Source organism: Mauremys mutica, chromosome 3 (assembly GCF_020497125.1).
Source record: "Mauremys mutica isolate MM-2020 ecotype Southern chromosome 3, ASM2049712v1, whole genome shotgun sequence".
Classification (NCBI taxonomy): Eukaryota; Metazoa; Chordata; order Testudines; family Geoemydidae; genus Mauremys; species Mauremys mutica.
Genome location: NC_059074.1, coordinates 134,018,662 through 134,033,669, shown reverse-complemented (window position 1 = coordinate 134,033,669; position 15,008 = coordinate 134,018,662). Strand labels below are relative to the sequence as shown.

The 15,008-nt window shown below is 43.9% G+C and overlaps 1 protein-coding gene across 2 annotated transcripts in view; it reads left to right on the top strand.

Annotated features, from left to right (window-relative positions):
- Positions 1-10,270: 10,270 nt before the first annotated feature.
- Positions 10,271-15,008, top strand: part of B3GALNT2 (beta-1,3-N-acetylgalactosaminyltransferase 2) — a 40,201-nt gene continuing 35,463 nt past the window's right edge. The window contains exon 1 of one of the 2 annotated variants that reach the window (XM_045009366.1): positions 10,271-10,476. In XM_045009366.1, coding sequence (XP_044865301.1) covers positions 10,380-10,476 — 97 coding nt within the window. In that variant the 5' untranslated portion in view covers positions 10,271-10,379. The remainder of the gene's footprint in view (positions 10,477-15,008) is intronic. The other variant, XM_045009364.1, reaches the window with a different exon arrangement.

Below are 15,008 nucleotides of genomic sequence, written 5' to 3'. Positions count from 1 at the left end.
TTTCTGTGGAAAAATTAGTATATGACCATGTAAATACTGTCATAATATCTCTGTCAATAAGGCCAAATTAAGGTTGCACAGGCACCCTTAAGTTTGGCATTTGGGCATTTTCTAACTTTTGAGCATTTGTCTTTGCAACCTTACTGTTCTTTAACATAGTTTTGTGTCTCTCATTTCCTAGGTATTTTGAAAAAGGAAACAAAAAATGGCAAGTCTATCATGTGGCATCATATTGAAACTCAGAAGGGTCATCAGCGGGGTTGGAACAGCTAGATCAACTGCACAGATCTCTGCCACTCGAGCTAACAGAGTAACGGAGAGCCATAGTAGGTGGAGGTCTATGTGAACCAGCATTAGAGGGGGATGAGACACACTTTGTCAGAAGATTTGCAGAGGAATAGTGACTCAGGAATCTTGGGTTCCATTCCAGGCTCTGGAGGGAAGTGTTCTCTAGAGGTCATAGGCCCTTCTGCCTGTTCCCCTGCACTCCCTAAGCTTGACCCCTTCTGCCACATTTCTTCCAACCTGTGCTGTCCCGGTCCTGGCTCTTCCTCACCCATTCACATCCAGTCCCATTCTCCTTGTCTATCAAGTCCCAGGCTCCACTCCTGAGGCTTTTCATTCCAGTTCTCTCCACAGCTCGTTGTCAGATCTGTCTTCTCTCCCCGCACACATCCACTGGTTCTCAGTCCCAATGTCCTTGGCCAGCCGGTACCAGTCTACCTGCTCCTCTAGCTCCATGTCCAATCTCAGTGTTCCCCTTCCCACCGGCCAACTTGCTCCCAGTATCCTCCATTTCCCATCTTCCCCAGAAAATCCCAGTCTCTTCTCCTACTGGCTGCTAGTCCTCCCAGCAACTCAGAGTTTCTCTCCTGCCACCTCACCCCTCCAAATCCCAGTCTGACCAGACTCCTTTTCCTAATCTACTTTCCCTCTCCCCTGGTCCAATTTTTGTCCCCTCTACATTCAAAACAGGCGGTTTTCCCCCTCCATGCTGCCTGGGTGCCAACACACTGGGATCACTGTGAGCACAGGAGAGACAGGCTCCCTGCTCTCAGTTCCAGAACCCAGCCTCACCGTGGTCCAGAGCAGGTGACAGCAGCAGTTGCAGGGAAAGTCCTTCTGAGCTCCAATAACTCTAGGCTGGAGCAGGGTCATTTGCTCTGTAGGGACAGGATTTGTAGATGTGGCACATATAGAAGCTGTGAGGGGCTCGAGAATGCTCAGTGAGAACTGAATCTATGGAGATTTTAGCTGTTAAACGCTAATGAGTTTCTTTTGAGTATGTGCAATCTGATATTTTTCAAATGCTGATAACCTGGTCAAATTTGTGCAGATTTCCACTGGAACAGCAAAAGGCATGTCTCTGACACAAAGGCCATCCCCTTCCCAATTTCAAGTTTCTGCTCCAAAGCATGGGGGCACTCAAAGAAAAAATTGGCAGAATTTTTTAACATTGTTCTTAGAATCAGATTAAACATTTTGGCTGAAACTTTGCAAAACAATTCGGTCTAGAGACAGCCACTGCTCTTACAGAAAATTTTAGCCCGAACAGTTGTAGTTTGGCCAAGTTATAAGCAACTGAAAACTGGATTTTAAATGTGACTGCTGAACAATTTTAATAGATAGTGGTACTATCCCACCTCTACTGCTGGTTTGGGTAATTCTTGTAGATTCAGGCTGATGACTATTTTGTTCTCGACGACTGTAAATAGACAGAAAGATCCACTTCACATGCAACCAAACACTGCAGTATTTAAACAGCAGTGTGACAGGGTTAAATCAGCATGGCTTCAGTAAAGGAAAAACTGCCTTTCTGAGTAGGTAGTTATTTTAAACTCTTAGTAAAGGCGTATATTGAATGAAACAGGTAGACGTACATATCTGGATTTTTAAAAAACTTTTCATAGGTCTCCCATAAGAGATTATTTAGAAAAGTAGCCATGGGCAAAGTCTTGTAGGAATCCTGCCTCTGTTTACAGTGTAAATGAGTGCAGGCTCCTTGCTGCCCTGTGTGCACAGCTTATGTAGGTCAAAAGTTTCCAATTGTGTCTAACTCTCTGGCTGTTCAGGGAGGTCTATAGAGACCAGACTGGTCCCATCCTGCTAACATTTCTCCTTGTTTCCAGCTCCAGCTATTTATTTGCAGTGATTTCCGTTTAAAAAGGATGGTCCATGCTCCAAGGATTTCAGCTTTTGCAGAAGTCTCTTTGGTCTGTCCTCTGCCCGCAGGGTTGTCAGCAATATATTGATAACATTAATAGCCCAGCTGAGGAGTCTAGGAACTCACCTATACCTGTTCTTAGATAGCCCTTCCTTTGATTATGTTGCCTAGCAGGGGATACAGAAGCCATATTCCAAATTTTCTGAAGATCCTTGGGAATATGGGAAATGAATTGATGGTTCCTTGCTTTCATCAGTACTTGTTTTGAGTCCCTTTTGATTATGAGCTCTGGAAAAAATTAAATATATCCTTCCCCACCCTTCCACAATGCAACCTGTTATATTAATGGGAGGTGGAAACACCTTTGTAACACTCTATAGCATTTACCCTTTCCTAAGAGTTACTGTCCACATAACTTTAGACGCCATTGAACTTTTGCAAGGTGTGTTACTGATGGCACAGTGGATTGTGTGATATAGTGCATCAGCTGGTTGGTCAATGTGCTATGTGAAAAATGCCTGTCCTGACTATATAACCCTTATCTCACCCACTGAGGTCATTGCTAGACCTTTCATTGATTTTGGATGAAGCAAGAACTGGCAAAGCATGAAAAACACAACTTTTAGTGGGTAAACACTGCAGACATAAATGTACCATTACCCTAATTCCTGTTTATTTCAGCTGCCATTGCTGTTCTATTAAAAGAAAACACCAACGTCCCAGGCAGGGCAAGAGTGATGCAAGCAAGTAGAGTCAATGTTACATAGTGGCTCACTGATGTATGTACCTATCCCTCTGGTATTTAACAATGCATATTTGTTAGACATCAATAATAAGTATTGCATGTGAGACAGTAAATACTTATCCTAAGACATGATGGTCCAAGTTCAGCCAGCAACCTGGGGCCTAAATTCCTAGCTCCCAGGTACAAAAGCAACTGTTCCAGAGCAGTGCCACCTTATGCTCATTGCTCATATAAAAAACATCCCCTGCCCATCAAATTATTCAATGTATGTCACAAAAATAACCTGAGCCTCTATGACAGAAGGAGGAGCGGAAACTTGAGCGTTCAGAAAGTTTATAAGGAAAAATGACATATTTCAAATAATTCATTATTACACAGCAACTGGGGTTTGAGCAAAGCCCTCTGGGCCCATTTTCATTCCAGTTGGATCTGTTCACATCAACCACAATAGATGAATGATTGCTCTGAAGAATGCCACTATAGCAAACCACTAGGATTGCACCAGGGTTGGTGGATTAAAAAAAAAAGGCAGTGTGCATTGCAACACATGCATAGGCAAAAGTAAACAAAACTGGCCAAGGACCCTAAAATCACAACTTAATGAAGCTGCATGAAAAAAATCACAAACTCTTAAAAGAGATTTTCACATTGGGGCAATCTTGAATACTGAGAACACTGGTACAAGAAGCAACATAGTTAGACAGGAAATTTATGTCATAAGCTTTGTGTTAGCCTTACATCCTTCATACTGACTGCTTGATCTTTGCAATGCAATCATAATCAATCTTGTCTTAATGACATTGTAGTGGATTGCCATGGGAAAGATGGCAATGTTACAAATTAAACAATATAAATTAATTGCCAGATCAAAGGAATGGAGAAGATGAGTGGCGAGGAAAAAAACCACATTGTTTAAACATAAATACCCTTGATCATTAGCAAAAGGGATGAGGAAAACTATGAAAAACAGGTGAACTGAAAAACTAATCATAACAGATTGACCCCATTGACTGAGGAAGAAATCAGACACATGAAGCAGGTTAAATCAGCTAAGAGAGAGAGACTCACTCATTGAATTTTCCCCTGGTCTCCTACTAGAAAAACCTCATGTACACAAAATTGGATGAAGAAATGTCACCAGACAGAAAATGTTTTTGTAAGTGCGGAGATGATATTTCAGTATCAAGCCATAGTTTCCTTTTGTTTACAGCAGTGAAACCCCATATTTCTTCAGTGGGTTACAGCAGTATAACTGAGACAATTTGTATTAGACGTATTAGCCAGCTGAATTAACAGTGTACAGTATTAGGAAAAGGAAGAAGAAATATTATCTTGGCTGCCAGCTACAACTGTAACAGCATAGGAGAGTTTGTAATCGACTTAAGCTAAACCAATTTTAAGACCAATGTAGGAATGTCTGCACAAAACTGAACCAGATTAAATAAACTGTTTCTAAACTGATTTAGCTCAATCAGTACACAAACTATGTAGACAAGGCCTCAGTGATGTAATCAAAAATACTCATTAATGTAGGTAGGGACAGCTAAGTCAAAATACTATAAAGTACATAATATAAAATACTAAAAAACTGTAGTCAGAGTTTTTAAACAATTCCTTTTCACAATCTTAACTATCAATCCAAAATCCATTAGTTTTCTCATAATAGCTATCAAAAAGTCAGGTATTATCGTGGTAAAAAAATCTCCAGAGTTCTCATTTTCAGATTAATATGTGGGCCAAGATATAAAAAATTAATACCTAAAGTTAGGCTCCTAAATCCATATTTAGGCATCTAGGTACTGGTCTGATTTTCAAACATGGTGAGCACCCAGGATTTCACATTAAAGGACATGGGAGCTGCTGGGTGCTCAGCATGTTTGAAAATCAGGCCAATATCAAGGTGCAGAGGGCCCTGACTTTGCAAAGATTTATGTATGTTCTTCACTGTATACACAATGGGAGTAATTCCCTGGCAATTGAGGGCATTAATATTTATTTAGGAACCTAACTTTCAGCCTCTGGTTTTGAAAAATCTTAGCCACACTTTTACTGGAAATAGAATTGTGCAGTCCTTTATTACTAAACTCTATTTTTAGTGACATCAGCTCAAATCCACAAAGAGATTTAGATGTTGCAGTGCCTAACTTTTAAGCACCTAGCTCCACCCAGTGGAATCCCACAAACCCTGAGTTAAGTGCTTCAGAAGGGGATCCACAAAAGCCAGCATTGTAGTTGGGACTGGAGGCCACCTAAATAGCTCATGTTGAGGAGAGGGGTATGTCCTAAGCCTCACCCAACACATGGAGTTAGGCACCTGTCTCCACTTGTGATCCATGACCAGTAACCTTCTCCTGGAGCCAGGCACCTAAGCTGGATTCTTGCAAGAACGGTAGCAACACATGCTGAACCCCATACAATATAGCCAGGGATGGGGAAAAGGAAAACATCTCCCTGCTACTCTTCAGTGCAGTGTTCAGGGCACTTACCCAGGATGTGGGAGACCCTCCTATTCAATTCTCTCCTCTATTTGATGTGGAGAAGGGATTTGAAGTGGGGTTTCCCTTCTCATTGTGTGTGTGCCTTAACTCCTGGACTATGGAATGGTCTGATGTGGAGGGCAATGGTGCCAGGGGAACATACCCCCCACTTTTTAACATGGGTGTAGTTTGGGAGGGGGGGCAGGGAATGGCACTGCCCCCCAACTGCAAGTTTTGGGCAGGCATGGAGTGGCACCAGCAGGGGCTGTGCTTTGCAGCAGGGGAGCTGAGCAGGCTTGTGGGGGAAGAGGGGGGGAAAACACTGCCAGGAAGCACAGCCTTTGCTGGCCCTGCTCCACTGGGATAAAAGTTATGAGAGTGCCCCTCCTCCCACTCCAGTCATTTTAGGTGTGTACCAGCACCTTGTAAGAAACAGCTTAGGCACCTAACTCCAGGAGAGGATTCACAGCTGTGAATCTCAAGCACAGCCCAGACGTAGACCTCTGAGCGCCTGAGAGGGATGGCACTTAGGCCACACCCCACTTCTTGGCATTTCCTGTTAGCCAACTTAGGTGGCTTCCCACTCAGTGTGTGGGCTTTGTGGATCCCATGTTCAGGCACCTAACTCTCCAAGCATTGTATAGGGACCATGAGGGCCTATCTCATGGCTATAAATTCTACCAAGTGACTTTGCATCTAAAAGTTAGATGTTGCAACACTCAAGTCTAGTCTACGCTGGCAATGCTAAAGTGCTGCCGCAGCAGTGTTTTAACATGCCTTGTGTGGTCCCAGTGCTCTTAAAAAACCACCTTAACAAGGGGCGTAGCTCCCAGTGCTGGGGCACTGTTTACACTGACGCTTTGCGGGGTTTCACATCCTGAGCGAGAAAGTTGCAGCGCTGTTAATTGCCAGTGTAGACAAGCTCACAAATCCCTTTATGGATTTAGTCCCCAGTCTTTCCTTCCAGATATACTAGCTAGGCAGCAGCAGAATCACAGTCTGCTGTTAACTCATGTATTTCTGATAGAATAGCATCAGTAAACCGTCCATTAACCCTGACAGCTGTTGTGAGTGAATCTCACAGCTGTGTACTCAGAGGCAACTGACTGCACATCCACATCATTTTGTCAGGTAAATCCACAGTGTAGAAAACAAAGGAAACTTTTGTTCCCTACCCTTTCATGTTCAACAAGACCAGCTGTTCCAGATGCCTGTAATCTCATCCTGTGTATCTAACTGCATCATATCCACTAAACTAATTGGAATTGGGCCTGGTCAGTACTTGGATGAGTGACCGCTAGAGAAATGCAGTTGCAGGAAGTGGTGTGGGTGATTCCATGGGAATCTTCTGGTTGAGTCAGCAGTGTATGTGTGCTAGTGTAGATGGTGGGTTTTGGATGAGATGTAAAAAGGAGTGCCTGACTATTAAAGATCCCATGGCACTTTTTGCAAGAGCAAAACCGTTACTCTGGTTTCCTGGCCATATTCTAATCATGGTAATTACACTCTGGATGTCTCAAATTCCCCATGTAATTTTAGATGCCTAAGATATTCCTCACTTCTTCTTCCAAGTAGTTGTATTTCTGAGTGCTGTAACACAGGTGCTGCACTTTAAGTGGTGGGAGACCTGGTTCCTTGCCAAAGTGAGGCACTTGTATACTTTTGTGTTTATTAGAGTAATTAAGGATTGTGGTGGAAGTCTATCTTGCTAGTATAAGATGAATTATTAAAAGAAAGAATCTCAGATAGTTTTATTGTTGCACAAAAATAAAACAGATACTAGGAAAAAGGTAGGCACAGAAAACAAAAAATACATATTCAGGGTATTGTACTATCTCACAGAGCATTTGAACTGTGTAAGCATTAATCCAGTATCTCTGTAATGAATGAACCTGACTAGAAGCCATTTTAATGTTTAAAAATAATGTATTGTTTCAATTGACAGTGAATTGTTCCATTAAAAGATGGTTATTGTTTGATGATCTATTAGTCAAATGTCTCTCCCTTTTATCATGTCCTTTCTTCCCTCTTAGCTTTGCCTCCCCCCGCCCCTTCAGAGTCAGGTGAGCATTACCTCACTGCAGTTCCAAACTGACCAAAGGAAGGGCGTGACTCCCTGGAGAGTCTAACAGATTCTTTTTTTGCTGCCTAGGCCAGCACCCTTTGTTCCAGTGAGGCTGGGATGGGTTTTGCATTGGATACCTCACAATCATTTTATAAAGATGAACATGGGGGTGTAGGGTGTTCCCCTGAGGTACAGAGCGTCACACACCTCAGCAAGGAGATGGTGGATAACAGGGCCATTTTCTCAGATCTTTCTAAGCTATGTTTGGCACAAGAATGAAGGGAGAGACCTGAGAAAAGACAGCTTTGTGCCTCCCATATTCTAGAGCCTTCTCTGAGGCCTGGTTGGCCTCCAGTGCAAGTTAGAGCAACCTCAAAGCTGCTTAGCTGCAACAACCCCTTGGGGGACCATTCTTCTGACAAGATCAGTCAGAGCCCAGCATGTGCCTCTGGCCAAGGTGCCTCTCTCCCAAACATGCCTCCTTACACCTTAGGCTATGGGGGGACTGGCAGAGAGATATTCTACCAGCTCTATATCACTAAGGCTACGTCTACACTAGAAACTTCAAAGCACTGCTGCGGGAGTGCTCCTGTGGCAGCGCTTTGAAGTGTGAGTGTGGTCACACACGAGCACTGGGAGAGAGCCCTCCCAGCGCTCCTGGTAATCCACCTCTATGAGGGGAATAGCACGGCTCCCAGAGCCTGTCCACGCTAGCGCTTTAAAGCGCTCAAACTTGCTGCACTCAGGGGGGTGATTTTTCACACCCCTGAGCCAGCAAGTTAGAGCGCTATAAAATGTAAGTGTAGACAAGCCCTAAAGGAGCCCCCTTACACTAGTGTTTCCCCAGAGTAGGGTGACCAGATAGCAAATGTGAAAAATTGGGACAGGGTGGGGGGGTGTTTAAAAAGTGCCTATATAAGAAAAAGCCCCAAATATTGGGACTGTCCCAGAGGCTGCTTCCACACAGTTTACAACTCCTTTTTCTTTCCAGAGCAACAGGAAAGAACACAAGAACACAGCCTATTAAGACTCTGGGCTGGGGAGGGTCTCTACATTAAATTCCTGGTTCTGCCATTCAGTTTCTGAATTACCCTGGGCAAGTCACTTAATCTTGCTGTGGTTCGGTTCTCTCATTGTGGAAGTGAGGGAGCACGACTTACCTATCTTCCAAGTGTTTTTAAGTATTAATAGCAGCAGAGGGAGCTGCTAGCATGCAACAACCATAACTAAAGACACTTCCATTGTATAGATATACTGTAGCTATAAAGGAATGATGGTGTATGGTATGGGAAAGGTTTTATAGACACAAGATTGGGATGACCACAGTTTACAACTGATTCTGAGAAAAACTGCCAAGAGGAACACCGGGTTTCTTCCTCAGTTTGAATCCTGGACTCTAAAATAAGCAGGACTTTTTGAAGAATAGCAGACTAAGGGTTCTTTCTATCCAGAATGAAAAAAATGACCATATCTATATTATTCTACAGCTGGGCTTGAGAAACTAACAAAAAATATATAATTGGCAGAGCCCATACCACCAATTAGTTTTTTCTTGGTATTGTATGTAAATAAAAACAGGTAGCTGTATATGATGCTTTCACCTTACAGAATCTAATTTATCTACAATACTTCTAAGATGTCCTATTGCCTTGGTATTTAACTGTCTTGAGAGCGCTTGTCTACGCTGGAAGAAAACCCAATGGCACTGATTACCACCACGGCAAGCATTCTCCAGGAGAGACCAAGAACTGAAGGAGTACAGAGACTGAGCTACCTTCTCATCTCCAGGTCAGGGTTGAATAGAGTTGGCCTGTTTTATATTTTGAAATAAATCCCTTCCTTTCCCCCCCTCCCCACTTGACATCCAAGCAATTCCTACACAACCAAAGCATATGATCAGATAAAATTAAAGTACGTTGCATAAATGGCTTATTTGGCACCAAGCATTAAACATAGGTGACATGTGATGTCCCCTAAAAAAACCCAACCAAACAAAAAAGCTGTCCAATTTCTTCTACACTTTCTTTGAAAAGCAGGCCCTCACTTTAAGGTGTTTTGGCAGACGAGGGAAAGGGGATGCTGGCATGCCAGTGCTCACTCCTAGCCTCGGTTAGGGTGACCAGACAGCAAGTGTGAAAAATCGGGACGGGGGTGGGAGGTAATAGGAGCCTATATAAGAAAAAGACCCAAAAATCGGGACTGTCCCTGTAAAACCGGGACATCTGGTCACCCTAGCCTCGGTAGGCTTTGCACTGGTGCAGTTTACCCCAGAGCACCCCGCACCGGTACAAATCTTGTCAGCGCAATGAGTTTGTCCCAGGGACTAAAACCCCAGCGCGGACAGACCCTGAGCTCTTCAGGACAGAGCCACCAGTTGGGATTTTTAAAAGTAATTAGCGACTTGGGGTGCCCAGCTTGACCCACCTCGACAGAGCCCATCCCCTGAGCACCGGCTCTCAGGTGGGTGTCCGCCCGCCCACCTCCAATGATCGCCGCTGGAAAGCGCGGCCGGCTGCACGCTGCGACCGTGAGGCGTTTGGAAAGAGGCACAAGGCGGGTGACACGCGTGACGCTGCGCGGCTCTGGACAGCAGCGGGGAAATCCCCACGGGCGAGCTTCCCACAGAGACGGAGCCTTTAAGCGCTAGGTGCTCGCTACCCACCCCGCCGGGGGCGAGGGGGCTGCAGGGCAGGGGGCGGCCCGGCGCGGCGCTGGGGGATTGTGGGGATTGTAGTAGGGAGGCGCCGCTCTCCGGGCTCAGGGCGGGACTTCACTTCCCGGCGGCCGCAGGCAGGCGGGGCGAGCCGGGCACAGCTGTGGAGCGGGCGGCGGCGGCGGCGGCCCGGAGCTGCGGGGAGAGCGCGGGGCAGCCCCCGCCTCGGGAAGCCCCCGCCCGGTTGGGGGAGGCGGGGAAGGGGCCGGCGGCCAATGCGAAATTGGCTGGTGCTGCTGTGCCCGTGCGCGGTCGGGGTCGCGCTGCACCTCTGGCTGCTGCTGCTCGGCGGCCCCGGGAGGCTCCCGGCAGGTAGGGGCAGGGCAGGGCGCACGCCCGGGGAAGGGGCGGGCTGCGCACCACGCTTCGTTTGGAGGGGAGACGATGGGGCGCTGCCACCCCCACCCAAGGCGGGCCGGGTACTTGGGGTGGGTGAGGGTGCAGGCACCTTCCCCTGAGGGGGAGCGCTGGGCAGGAGGGGACAGAGGTGTATGCCCGCTGGGAGTGCGGGGTTCACGCTTCCCTCCCATAGCATGCGTCCCTCTAATTCTGTCCCTGTTTTCTCAAAGAAAGAGAGTCCAGGGGGTGTTGTAAGGCCCGCAGAGCACAGAGGTGAGCTGCTAGGAGCAGACCTGGTCAAATGGTCAGGGGGGACTTGCAAATGATTCATTTGAAGACTGATGTGGGAAATTGAAAAATAAATGTCCTGCACAGTATTTGGCCATCTATAGAGCTGATCATAAATAATTAGTTCAATTAAAATAAGTGATAAATCCATTGGTTAGATTATATACAAGAAATGAAGTGACCAATTCTTCTTATCCCCTGAGTTTAGAGAGCTAGCAATGAGTCCCGTCCCCCTCCCCCCCCCGTCCCCGTGTGTAATTTGATTTTGGGAAGTAGTTCTATTAATACAAACACATTGCATTAAAGATCACAATTTTTCCCCTTTTAGGGCAGGGTTGGATGTTGTATAACTCTTTCACTGATTGAGTGAAGAAGCACATGCTGGGCACACAGCTATTCAGGCATTTCTGTGGTTGAGAAATTTCAAGCAGCCTGCATGAAAATATTTGATATATAGGTTTAGTGTGGAGCCAGTAGAATGCTTTTTGGTATTAGATAATCTACAGAGGAAAAGTGCATGAAAAGCTAATGTGGGTTTATAGGAAAACAATGAAGAATTATGTAGGACAGGAGAACAATTTTGTGCCTGTATTTTTAAACTGGAGCTACTTAATTATAATTCAGCAAAGTGATTACTGGCAGTACACTGGAACTTTCTTCATTGAGAGTAATCTGTTTTTTCACAGACTAACTTTAGTTATGAGCCCAATCCTGCTCCCATTCAAGTCACTGACAAAATTCCTCTTGACTTCAGTTGTGTAGGACAAGGCTATATAATATGAATTGCTGTTTGGACTTTGGTGTGTAATCAGAACCAATAAGGATTTGCATTGCCCTTACTATAAAATGGGTTTGCACTAAATCAAGGTGAGTGTAAGTAGGTTTCACTTTATGTTGATACCTGTTGGTCAGAATAGGCACTTTCCTCAACAAATGAGATTACTCTATTGATGGTGGTTGTTAGAAGTTGATGACCATAAATAACTTTCCATGCTACCTGTTAGTGGGTTTCTGAAACTTTGCCATGGAGTTTTATAATTTGTTGGAAATGTTCTTTTTTGAAAAGAGACTAAGTAAAAGTGGTGTTTTATTACTCAGTAGATCTGCTTGGAGTTGTATTTGGAGTCATGGTAGCTAATTTTATTAACAAAAATATGTTTTTACTAGTATTGACTCCTATTAGCTGGACAGAGTCTACACAGCTAAGAAGGAATGAGATGGAGTCTATTCTTTCTTGGGCATTTTTCTGTAGAATTGTTCACTAAATTCAACAGCCACTTAGTAACACCTGTCTAACATGCAATCTCACTAGAGTTATATATATGTCAATTAGGACCTGTTTTGGCATGTAGAACCTGAATGATGGTGATGCCTGAGCAGGAAAAAACCCAGCTTGGTTTTCCAGATCCTAGGTTGAACTTGCAGGACTGTCTGTCGGGGGGGAAATCTTTTTATTTGATCTGGGAGTCATGGAGAGGCAGTAAACATGGAACCCCATGATACCTTTTTAATAGTCACTTTTCAGCATTGCTCTCTAAATGTAAATGTTTTCAAAAGAATATCTAGGAGAAGTGTCCTCAGAGAGAGAGAGAGAGAGAGAGAGAGAAATGCTTTTGGGGGGTTGAAGAAGAATTTTTTAAACACAAGGGTAAGGATAGGCTGTTTATAGTTCCATATCATGTTGCTGGGCCATTTATACTTTTACTGCTCTACTTTTTTCACAAATTGTAGTAAAACTAATAATTTGTATTGAGTGCTTATTAGAGATTTTCTGATTTCCCTGAGGAAGTGATCCAGCAAGAAAAAGAGATTCCTTTCCACCTCCTGCATCTCAGATTTCTGGTGCTGACTTGTATCCTTGGGAAAAAAGGTCATCCTCTCCCCAGGAAGGGCAGATTCACAGTTTCAGAAATGCAGTGGTAGGGTAAATGATATAGTGTTCGTATGTGACTTTTGTTTCCATGCTGTGGATTTCCATTTCTAGGCATCAGTTGCTACTCTTTCCAGAACAAATCCTAGTTCCTTTCAAGCCAATAGCAAAACTCTAATTCACTTCAGTAGGACCAATATTTGGCCCTAAGTGTCCTACTGATGATGATTTTGGTGTTAATCTATTACTATTTTGGGGTCTCAGTCCTGCAAACACTTCTATTACTATCCTTTATGCTCACCATAGCAAGTAGTCCATGTGACTGACTACTTGCACTATGTCAGATAGTAAGTTCTAGCAGGATCAGGCCTTTAGTAGTCAAGCAAGTGCACAGTATTCTCTCTTTGCAGATTTTATTCTGAATTGTGCAGGGCTTGTTAAACAGTAACGAATAGAATAAAGCAGTGAACCTGAGCAAAGAAAAACAAGAAATTTCCCCTGCTATTAAGTGTAAAAATGAAATCTTTCAATGTATGGAATAGTTTCCTAGGGAAAGCATTTTGGAGCACTCTTGCGCAGTAAGTGAAAGGATCATGCACTTAATAGACCTTGAAAGCTTCTAGAAACACATACACTATAGGAAACATTTCTGCATTGCCAGAGGGAGGAAAGATGAGCTAAGAGATTTCTTTCATCTCTGATGTCTATTGTTCTGTGATTTTTGTTCTTCAAAGTGCTTTGTGAACATTAATAAACTGGCGATAGGTTTATATCACAGAGTAGGAAATGGCCTTATTTTTTAGGACAGTTTTTGAAACTTTAATTATTAAGATGGTCTGGTACTGTCTGATAAAACCAGCCCTGTTGCATATTATTGTTGAGTAATTGTGTGTGTGCGCGCCTGCTGCTCATTTGACTTACCACCTGGATTCTTTGGCATGAACAAAAATTGAATTGATTTCAAAAGTGTTTTATAGTAGCTGGGGCATAAAAATGTATTATTGGTGTGTGTGCTGGCATTTAATTAACCTTTGGCATCAGAGCAGTCCCGTAATTAGTCGCTAGCATGGGTCAAAGGTGGCATGATCATAGTGATCAGTCATAACATACTGAGCCAAATTCACCCTAATGTTGCTCTGTTGTGGTAAATAGATTTACACTGGGGAGTATTTTGCTCTTTGAATGGAGGTTACCTCGAGCACTTGAGCTGCATATTGTGTTAACCGTTTGTTCACATTATTTTGGGGCTGGATAGCCTGCATGCATTTTGAAAGAAAGTGGGGGGAGGGATAGCTTAGTGGTTTGAGCCTTGGCCTGCTAAACCCAGGGTTGTGAGTTCAGTCCTTGAAGGGGTCATTTTAGGGAACTGGGGTAAAAAAAATCTGTCTGGGGATTTGTCCTGCTTTGAGCAGGGGGTTGGACTAGATGACCTCCTGAGGTCCCTTCCAACCCTGACATTCTATGAAATAGATCTGGATGTCTAATTACAAAATGAGGGGATGGATGGATCTGTACTTTTCTCTAACACAGATTAATCTAATCCAGGATATCTTTATTTTGGGTAAGGAATGGTGTCCCTAGCCTCTGTTTGTCAGAGGATGGAGATGGATGGCAGGAGAGAGATCACTTGATCATTGCCTGTTAGGTTCACACCCTCTGGGGCACCTGGCATTGGCCACTGTCAATAGACCTTTGGTCTGACCCGGTGCGGCCATTCTTATGTTTATTGTATCTTATTTTATACTGGAAGCATACCAGATAGTGCTAAACTCTTCAACAAATACAGTTCTTTTTGTGGTATGCATATTGAAGAGGAAACTAAAAAGTGAAGAGAAACTACTGTAAAAAGAAAATAGCCCAGATTCATGATTAACTGCACAATGCCTAAATTAACCTGAGTAAAACATGAATCCAAGGACCCTCCAGCAAATATGTGATTTTACAATTTCCCTTTTTGTTGGAGTCCTGAATTTAATGATTTCTCACTCTACCGAGACATTACCAGCCTGCGCTGTGTGTGTGTGTGTGTGTGTGTGTGTGTGATGTCACTTATACCGCTTTGGGCAAGGGTATGGCAAAGAGGTGTCTGCAGGTAGGGATGAGAGAAGCCCATTTTTAACCGTTCAGAAACAGAAATTATCTAAGATTTCCTGTGTGTTCCCTTTCATGAGTTTCATAGTATTTTATAAAATACATTATAAAAATGCTAAAGATAAAACAGCTTCTGAAAAGTTAATTACAACCAGCTCCCCCAATTTGCTTTAATCCCTACAGATAGACTCAGTGCTAAGCATATGTTCAGTTGATAGCCTCTGCCAGTGTTGCCATGTCTAACAGAGTGAGAAGT